At 35.2% G+C, this 10686-nt stretch overlaps 1 protein-coding gene across 1 annotated transcript; it reads right to left on the bottom strand.

The window, feature by feature from the left end:
- Positions 1–1420: 1420 nt before the first annotated feature.
- zgc:111983 (uncharacterized protein LOC550501 homolog) lies at positions 1421–3876 on the bottom strand. The gene is made up of 7 exons (XM_067442483.1): positions 3819–3876; positions 3439–3503; positions 2676–2830; positions 2308–2369; positions 2018–2169; positions 1718–1893; positions 1421–1486 (listed from the first exon to the last, which is right to left on the bottom strand). The coding sequence occupies exons 2-7, from the start codon at positions 3476–3478 to the stop codon at positions 1421–1423; spliced, it is 651 nt and encodes a 216-aa protein (XP_067298584.1). The 5' UTR covers positions 3479–3503; positions 3819–3876.
- Positions 3877–10686: the final 6810 nt, after the last annotated feature.

The raw sequence follows: 10686 nt of genomic DNA, 5'->3' as shown, positions 1-10686 counted from the left end.
CTGACCAGATTGTCCTGTGGAGTCTGTAACTGTGATAGTTTTTGGATCAATTGTTAATTTGACTGTTCCATTTCTCACGGCATCAGCAAGACTCGTTGCCAAATCTTTCACGGTAGGATTAGTGCCGTTCAAAAATCCAAGTAGGCCATCTACCCAAATTGAGCCATTCCTACAAGAGGATAATATTCATACATTTATCAATGGAATGAATGGGAAAACCGTAATGCAACAACTGGTCTAGTGACTTACTAAGCTACTATCATTTAAACTACTCAAACAAAAAAACAATCAGTCATTAAACAGACAGATGTAAAATCAAGCTGTGGTGATGCCATTTTACAGTGGATTTAGAGAATTGAATAATATTTTACCTGAACCGCCAAACCAACGAGCGATTAAAGTTCCTGAAGCCTTTGTAACATTTATCAAGCTGTAATAAATGAATAAATAGTTCAGGATAGATTTACATTTATAATGATAATCTAGAGAAATGTTTTTTTTTTTTCAAGTGAAATATTACCATTATTTAAAGGACAAAATAATTACCTCAGTGGTGACATTTGTTGCCAGTTTTACGGCTGGAGCAGATGCCATATTTGAATAATCATTTGAGAAGACTTCATTCATTTTGAAGGTTATATTAAATTCTGTAAGACCAGAACCTGGAGAGACTGTTGCAGCTGAAGTATTAGCAGCAGCAGTCGTCATTTTTCCATTGTTGGGTAGAATTGAGAGAAAATGAGTCACAATTTATTGACACTTCATACGAGTACCAAGATACAATGAATCTCAAACACAAAGACAGCATTTTGCATATCCTACAAATCTGTGTGTGTGTGTGTGTGTGTGTGTGTGTGTGTGTGTGTGTGTGTGTGTGTGTATGTATGTGTGTATGTGTGTGTGTGTGTGTGTGCGCGTGTGTGTGTGTGTGTGTGTGCAATATTTACAATAATATTTAATCTATAGCCTTCTTTTAAAGGATTTACAATGTAACACACAAGTATTTAACAGGAAAAAAATGCATCTGTAAAATACACTGACCATTGGTATCTGGGATAACAGTGGCATTGATGGATGTGTTATCAACTTTGAAGCTGAAATTTCCACTGGCGATTGCGGCAGTAAGGGTGTCTACCACCTGGGACGCATTAGGAGCACTACTGTTTGAGGAGTCAAACTGGAGGACAGAATCTACTGCAATGGAGCCATTGCTGTGGAGATCAACCATGTTGAAATACAGTCAGATTATTAACTAACAAACAACTGAATGACCAAATGGAACAATTAAATGGTCACCCGACTTACAAACTGATAAACTAAAGCAGTCAGTAAAGCAATCTTTATTTAAAATAAATAAATAAATATTGCATGTATCATCTATTTTGATATCAAGGCATTTGGCAAAACTGAAAGTAATGTTTTACCTCAACTTCAGAATAATCATGCGGTGGAAAGTTGGAAACCGTTTCTTGTAAATTTGAGAAAACTGTAAAAGATAGAAAAATAGTCATATAAATATCATATTACTTGCATACAAGCCATTTCTGTATTTCAGATCAAATATCGCTGCAAGATATTTTGAATTTTAAAACAGACAAAATGCAAGTGTTTAACAAACTATTGTAGTTTCTATTTTTAATATTGCCAACACATAACATTGCCAGTGTCTACTACTATTGTAATCAACATCCATGCCATATAGGAACACAAATATTACCTCAGAGGTGATGTTATTTGACAGATCGATGGTCTCAGGATGACTGAGATTGGCGTAGTTGACCTTGAATTCTTGAATAATTTTGAACACTAAACTAATATTTGCAAGTTTTGCAGGTGGAGCTGGAGTTGTAGCAACAGTTTGATTTGTAACTGCTGGAGCTGCAGGTGTTGTTGCTTTGGGTAAAACAAAAATGGGATGCAATTAAACAAAAGTATTTCATAATGTGACATTGAGTCCTTATTTAACAACAGGAAAATATTATTATATAAAGTTAAATGGGTAAAAACACACACTGACCAGGAGGTGGTGTGATGTCAGTAATATTGATGGAATCCTTAATGATTGCGAAGGTGAAGCTCCCATTCTTCAAGATTTGAGTCAGATCTGCCACAGTAGGCTTGGAGCCATTGCTAAATTGAAGTTCTCCATCTGTCAAAATGGACCCATTCCTGGGAGAAAACACTCAAATAATAAATGAATGAACTGGGTGAACAAACTAACCAACCAACTATTCAAGCAATAAGCCAAACAATAAACACATGTATAAATTAAAGTATCATGATTTTTACAGTTTTAAGCTCTTTTACCTGAATTGCGTGATGCTGAAGCGTAAGAGGTTTGTATAGTTTTTTTTGCAAAGTGGTTCAACCTACAAAAGAATAACACACAGATTAAGACATTTATCCACACAGCTCATATACTGAATGTTTAATTTTGTTTTCTTTTTTTTATTATACAGCCTGACAAACGATAAAATCCTGTATCGTCCTCTAATGCTGCAAATAAATGTTGTCTGCATTTTTATGTTAAAATAAGGTAGATATAATTAAACATTTGATCTGTTTTTATTCCTTAACAATTTTATTTTGTTTTTAATATACACCTTTAGCTGAACCAACTGCAAAAACCAAATACAGTGTAAATTTAACCACTCCTTGTATACCAAAAATATTACCTCAGAGGTGATGTTCTTTATCAGGCTTGCAGCTGCATTACTGCTGATGTTAGAGTAGTCAATCTGGAAAGTTTCATTGATGCTGAAGGATAGACTGAATCGATATACAATGGTGCTGTTGTCTTGAGCAGCATTTCCAGGCACATGTATGATTCCTGTTTAAGGTGGAATTAGGGAAAATGAGAGAAGCTGAGAGAAGATTGCTGAAGATTTAACATCATAGTTTACAATGTAGTAAACTACAGGCTGACAGTTGCATACTGGTAAGATAGCAATCCTTATACAATATATATATATATATATATATATATATATATATATATATATATATATATATATATATATATATATATATATATATATATATATATATATATATATCTGTAAAATATCTGTATTAAAAAAAGAAGTAAAAATCTGTCTCTTTAAAGAGAAAAGTTACTTTATTACTTTGATTATGGACATTAATTCTGAAATGCTAGATGCCTATCCATCACCAACCACGCCCTGTGCCTGCAGTGCTTTCCATTTTAAGAGTAAATATATTTGCTATGATGATATACAGCTTTAACAACAGGCTAAAGATCTGTCTTTATACAGCTGGATTGTTGGAAATTTAGATTTTTGGGAAAGGATTACAATGTATGTCACTTTCTTTTCTTGTTGTTAAAATAATTGTATTTTAACAATATAATTTCTGATAAGCCCTTTCATTTGTAATTTAAGTGCAATGATACAGAATGATTCACTACTAGGTCCTTACCAATTAGACACAGAACGGGTACAATAATCCTCCACTCCATTGCTATCTTCTTTTTTGCTATACGACTGAAAAAAAAGAAGAAGTATACATGTATGATGAACCAATATTCGAAATTAAACAATTCTCCTTTCAACATAAAATTGAAAGAAAAATATCAGGGCTGCTGATCTTGATGTCAATTTCAAATGCATAAGCAACAAACAAATGCAGTTATATTTACCAAGTGTTTATTTATTTAATAAAACACAATATATTCTACAAATTCATGTTTACAAAAAAAGTGTACACTTACATAAACATTTTTGTATTTATTTGTTTTTATTTTTCTACCATTTTATATTTTATATGGCTACTGAAAATAAAAAAACTTTTCTACTTACTTTTTAGTTATTGGGTTAAAAAAGGCAATCCAAGTTAATCCGTATAGCAAGGAAAGTTCCTGTCATCCGTTAAATGTCACCCTTCAACTGAACAAAGCAGACAGGTGAGCTTGCATTTAAAGGGAGAGGTTTTTTTTCTTTTGAAGAGGAATTGACCAATGAGAGTTCAGGTAAGTATGTTGAAAAACCTGATGAACAACAGTATCAAAATAATAGCTTTGCTTCCTGGTACATGACGTACAAGATAAAATTAGCCTACGTGTTGCATTGGCTGTTTTCTTAATTATGGCAAATTTAAAAAACAAAGAATTTTAAGGTACTCTGTGCCATAACTTAGTAGAACTGCTCATGTTTTACAACATGAAAAAATGATTCATGTGGAAATATGTACATCAATACCCTTGACTGAATTTGTTTCTGAAGCAACTTTTTTCTTTTTTAAAATTCATTCAAATTTCACACCCAATATGTTCACAAAAACTTTTTTTATTTTTACATTTACAATAAATGGCAGTAGTAAAGCCATTTCTCTACTTTAATCATTTTAAAAAGGTGATACACGTCTTTGACTCTGTAAGGCTCGATCAGGTGCTAGTTGTACTGAAGTACTGTACTTTAAATATTGGTAAATGACGTCTGAAGGCACATCTTCTGTGCTAGCCTGAGTCACTGTATGTTTTTTGTTCTTGTTTCTTGGCGTCTTTGTCTGTGCCTTTTGTAATTTCTTATATGAAGAATTCGAATGTTGTACACCACATTGGTCAATACTTTTAATAATTGTAATGGTGCTTTACAAACAAATAAACTGAATTGGGTTGGGTCTTGATTAGCATTGAAAGTACATGGACATTCAGGGACCTTATTTGTAAGGAACAAATAAATATATAAGAGAACAGAATGGGTGATAGGAGTCTAAATTGTCCCTGGAAACAAAAGGTGTGATAAGGCGTGTTTTTTTGCTAATCATGTTGTATTTCCAGTTCATAAACAAAACATGATAGGAAACTATGTAACTGGATTTTCCAGCAAATGTAGTTCCTCATAACCCATAATGTTTGTTCTAAAACAAATTAAGATACAATTCTCTAACATCAAAAATATCTTATAAACTTTTGATGCTCTTATGATTTCACACATTATAATCTGTCCATCATTTCCATGTGAAATCCTAAAATTTGGTTTACAGTCTTTATATGGCTGTAAGGCTGGTGTTCCATCTTTCATTTTACTTTGTGTTTTTCCTTGTGATTTCTGGTAAACCGACAAGAATGCTTTCTACATTCCAAAACCTCAACGTCAAAGAATGGTCACAAGCCTCTTATAAAATAATAGAAGTCATTTCTTAAGTCAACCCTAAGAAGTTCTTTTTTTCTTTTTTCTTTTTTTACACAGTTGTACACAATACACAGTTTTACAGTTTACAATATGCTTACATTAATACACATTTGAAACTGGTAAAATCATAGTGTTCATTTTATCATTGCTAAAATGTTAAACTCTTAACTCTTAAACTAAAATGTAAATGATAATCCTGATGAATGATAAAGGTTCCAGAAGTCCTAACAGATGAGGTGTCAGACATGAGAGCTGTCCAGAAAATGAAAAGACTTTGATGGCTTTGACACCAGGGTTTGACTTGATGGCAGACCTTGAATGGACAATGCAACGATGTTAAGCATGATCGCTTTGAGAGGCATATTACCATGTTATTTTATTTAACCTAGTTTCTGGAAGGCAGTTTAACCTGCTAGTGCGCACCGCCCATTTGAACAGAAACCTATAGTAAATGACATAATCCAACTGCAATGTACAGGCATAATCAAGGCTTCTTTTAAATGAAGACATTTTGGGTGTTTTTGTACATAAAAATTATACTGATAAGAAAGTGATTGGAATGTATTTGCTTAAAATATGTTTCTTAAAGAAATGTTTGACACTGTCCTTGTCAGAGCTTAAAAACCAAATCAAAGCCACGTGTTTTTGCATGTTCCATTTCAAGTCTAAAGCAATAGATTTAAAACTCTGAATGACTTTCAAAAAACATTTTCTTATGTTTTCTGGTCTCAGAAAACCTTTAACGTTGCCCCGTCTCAAACGATCGGACTTCAACACTTTCTTTATTCTTAACCCTGCATCTCTTTGCTTGTGTCCCCCATCCTCCTCATTTACCAGCCAATCCACATTCCGCAGATTCCACACATTCATCCATCTTTGTCTTTCGATCTGGTCTCCCAGATGTCGCAATATTTAGAAAGTATCTCATTCAAATTTTATACAAACATCTGATAAACATCTTGAAAATAGAAGCTTCACACATTCTGATTCATACTTGTCTCTAAAACGTCCCCAGTTTGCTCATAGAAAGACATTTCTTAAGAATAAGAAAAATAAAAAAAATTAGATCACATTAAAACACATACATTAAATAAATGTCCAAGTGATTTAGGTGTGCTATCATGTGATTTTATGTTGATAGTTACCAAAATCAATGGACATGAAGGATAATTATTTCTAAGTAACCATAATCATCCATCAATGCCTACTGAACTCTTCCCATGAGAAGTGTACTAGAGCTGACACAATAAAACATGTATATGCCTCATTAATACACTAGATCAGTAGTTAATACCTGTATTAACAAATATAATAATTGCGGCAAACAAGACAAGGCAGAGGGCTGTGAGAACAGGGCGAGGCCAGTGGTGATTGTTAATTCTCGAGTTTCTCACAGAGTAGCGTAATGTGTTCGGGAGCATAAAAGGATGAGCAACGACAGTGAAGGAGAAGAGATGACCAGGCCTGGACAGTACATTGTGTTTTGTTTTTACTATTATTATATTTTATATATTTTATTATGAGCAGAGGAGACACCACATTTTGCCTCTGTCCTTACCCCCAGGTGCAGCGACCGCCATGACTGGGGGAGAAGGGGGGAAGCATACTCGCAGGTATGTGGCAAGCAGGACCTGGCCAGGGGCCTTAAGAACTGGGCGAGGTTGGTGGTGTGATTGATAATGATTTCTCACTGAATTTCCTGTCCCATCTCCTTCTTCCCTGATGCTTTAACATTGAAACAATTAAGTTATGTAAATTTCTGAAACAAATAAAGGAAATACACAATATTGCCAAAAGTTTTGGGATGTCTGCCTTTACATGCGCATGAACTTTAATGACATCCCATTCATCCGTAGGGTTTAATATGGAGTTGGCCCACCCTTTGCAGCTATAACAGCTTCGACTCTTCTGGGGAGGCTTCCACAAGGTTGAGGAGTGTGTTTATGGGAATTTTCGACCATTCTTCTAGAAGCGCATTTGTGAGGTCAGGCACTGATGTTGGATGAAGTCACTGCTCTAATTCATCCCAAAGGTGTTCTATCGGGTTGAGGTCAGGACTCTGTGCAGGCCAGTCAAGTTCCTCCCCACCAAACTCACTTATCCATGCCTTTATGGACTTTGCTTTGTGCACTGGAGCACAGTCATGTTGGAACAAGAAGGCATCGTTCCCCAAACTGTTCCCACAAAGTTGGGAGCATGAGATTGTCCAAAATGTCTTGGTAGGCTGAAGAATTAAGAGTTCCGTTCACTGAAGCTAAGGGACAAAGCCCAACCACCGAAAAACAACCCCACAGCCCACACCATAAACCCCTCCACTGAACTTTACACTTGGCACAATGCTCAGCAAATGCCATTCTCATGGCAACCACCAAACCCAGACTCGTCTATCGGATTGCCAGACAGTCAGCGTGATTAGTCACTCCAGAGAACATGTCTCAACTGCTCTAGAGTCCAGTGATGTGCTTAACACCACTGCATCCAACGCTTTGCATTGCACTGGGTGATGTAAGTCTTGGATATACCTGCCCTGCCATGGAAACCCATTCCATGAAGCTGATGATTTTGATAATTGCCTACCAAATGATATGCTAATATGTTTCTCAGATTGTGTAAATCTGCTATCGTAACTTCTCATTAGGTGTCTGAACTTCATGAGCAACTTATAATGTAAAAACTGCATATAAAATGTAAAAACTGCACATAAATTATACTATTATTGCAATAAAATGTTCATAATGTAATAATTTTCTCAAAACATAAAAATCTCTTGAGCTCATTATGTAATTACATTACATAACATTGCAATTACATTATAAACTAAAAAAAAAAGTTTACTGTGCTAATTAATTGAGATTTCTTACAGCTCTTACAGGTTGCTGGCCTTGTCTGTTTCGTTGCTTCTATTACTCTCCCCTTTTTTTGGAAGTCGCTTTGGATAAAAGCGTCTGCTAAATGATTAAATGTAAATGTAAATAAACTCACCAAAAACATGTCATATTTTCATTATTTTAGCTTTTAAAATATTATTAGTATTATATATTAGGGAATATTGGTATTCCCTTAGGGCCCGATCACAGAACACATCTTTGCAGCGAAAGGTGCCTTTTTTGAATGGATTTCGGTTGGCAGACAGCGTTATGCGTGCTGCTTATGTGCCCTGGGCACCTCACGTTTTTGAAGGCGCGCTCAGAGCACGTGAACAACTCTGAGAGTAAAATTGCCCGAAGTCATTGAGTTTTTTCCCCTATTGTCCAATCGAATGAATGGAGAGGTAGGCCTTCTGTTGTGTTGACCGTTAACTTGATTTGACAGGACAGCTGATTCAGGGGTTGCCTGGAAACATATATATATATATATATATATATATATATATATATATATATATATATATATATATATATATATATATATATATATATATATATATATATATGCAACGCAATGCACTGCTATTTTCTTAATAAAAAACGTCAACCAAAAAAAGCAGTGCAGTGCACCTCGAACCTGAAAAAATTGTTCTGTGTGATCGGGGCCTTAGTCATTTTTTTATACATCAAGTTTTAAAGTACATGTGAAATGCAACAGATTTTAATATTCATGCAATTATTATTCTGTTATAGTACATTTTAAAAATCTAAATCCAGTCTTAACTTGTCCACAAAACCTACCAGATCACTGATACAGGCGCCATATGCTAGATATGCTATAGCCCACTGCAGACAGTGAGACCGAGCCTGTTGCAATAATCAAGCCAGTAACACCAAATCCTAAGCCAATCATCCCCATGGAGCACAAGCCTTGTGGGAATTCAAGTGGAATACAAGATAATGGAGGAAGGCTTCGGCCCACATTCTCACCATTGAGCGTAAATTAAAAGTAAAAAGGGACATCAAGTTAAAAATAGTTTATACAGTTTTCTTTTGAACCGACACAAGTCACTGTTAACTGGTTAGCCCTTTTCTCCATTATGTTTCATTACATTTTAACTGCACTATTGTATAAAGCGCTATATAAGTAGAGGTGACCTGGCTTGAACCCCATTACAGTAAGTTTGGACTTCATATACGGAAATATTTCAGTTTAATGGGGTTGAATAGGAGAAAGATAAAGAAAATGTACAAAAAAGGTTAATTGGACTTCTATAAAGCCAACCCTTGACTAAATTTTAAAAGAACTCTGTCAAAAAAATTCTTTAAAAGGAGAAATGGCTAAAATGATTGCGTCATACAGTCATGGTCAAAATTATTGGCACCCCTGGTAAATATGAGCAGAAAAGGCTGTACAAATAAATCTAGATTTGTCCATCCTTTGATCTTTCATTTTAAAAATCACAAAAATCTAACCTTTCATTGAAGTAAAATAATTAAAAGTGGGGGTAATTCACATTAGGAAATAAATGTTTTTCTCCAAAACACGTTGGCCCTAATTATTGGCACCCTTATATTAAATACATTTTGCATTTTTACATTTATAGATTTTTATCCCTGTTTGCACTAAACCCATCTGATGGGTTTGCTGCCAAGAAGCTCTTTTTTCATCTGACCACAGAACCAGGTCCTTTTAAATTTCCAGTCGTGTCTGACAACCAAATATGCTGGAGTTTGTTTCCGGATGAGCAAGGAAGATTTCTCTTGAAACCCCTCCCAAACAACATGTGGTTTTAACAATGTCCACTGAAAGGCAAGGTTGAGAACCTAAGTGCAGGTTATTAATTCAACTTAAAGCCAAACAAACACAAAACAAAGGCTTGGCTTAGCGTGACCAAACAAACTTAACATAACATAACATAAAAGGCCTCACCGACAGCAGTTTACACATACAAAAACTGACAAATATACATGGCAAACATGAGGGCTTAAATACACAAGGGCTAATGACAAGACAAGGGACACCCTGTGAACAACGATCAACCCATAAACCAATGGGTGCGTCTCAATCTTCTCCCTAGTTCAGTTATCAGGGCACTGATCAGGGAGTCAGCCCATTGACCTATGTCCTAATCAGTGCCCTGACTAGGGAACTAGGCAGCTGATTGAGACGCAGGGAATGACAACCCGACACAAGAACATAGGGCAGGAACACATGAGGGCATAGAGTCACATGACAATAGACCACATGACGAAACCAGGAAGTGCATGATAAAACATGACAGTGAACATGAAAACCTTAAAACATGAAACATGTTTTTAGATTTTTTTTAAAGGCTTTCTGAGCCCAAGACTCAACTCATTTCTGCAATTCTCCATCTGTGATCCTTGGAGAGTCTTTGTCCACTATCCTTTTTTCAGGTTGATTTGGAACATCTTTAGTTGACTCGAACTTCTTAATTATTGCCCCGAAGGTGGAAATGGGATTTTTTCTTTCAGCCACTTTCTATTTTGTGAAGCTCAATAATATTTTGCAGCACATCAGAAATATAGTCTGTGGTTTTAGTCATTGTGATAATGATTAAGTGAATTTGGCCTTTGTGATTCTTCATACTTATACTCATAGTCGGACTTATACTTATACTCATAGCTTTTTTTAATGATAG

The sequence above is a fragment of the Pseudorasbora parva genome, chromosome 4 (genome assembly GCF_024679245.1).
Source record: "Pseudorasbora parva isolate DD20220531a chromosome 4, ASM2467924v1, whole genome shotgun sequence".
In the NCBI taxonomy this organism is placed as follows: Eukaryota; Metazoa; Chordata; class Actinopteri; order Cypriniformes; family Gobionidae; genus Pseudorasbora; species Pseudorasbora parva.
This window is presented reverse-complemented; position numbering and strand designations above follow the sequence as displayed.

Excerpts from the sequence above, each read along its gene's own strand:
- zgc:111983 (XM_067442483.1), bottom strand. The coding sequence starts at position 3,478 with ATGGAGTGGAGGATTATTGTACCCGTTCTGTGTCTAATTG. Across the intron at positions 2,370-2,675 it reads TAAAGAACATCACCTCTGAG|GTTGAACCACTTTGCAAAAA; the intron begins GTAATATTTTTG and ends ATTCTTTTGTAG. Across the intron at positions 2,170-2,307 it reads TTCAGCATCACGCAATTCAG|GAATGGGTCCATTTTGACAG; the intron begins GTAAAAGAGCTT and ends GTTTTCTCCCAG.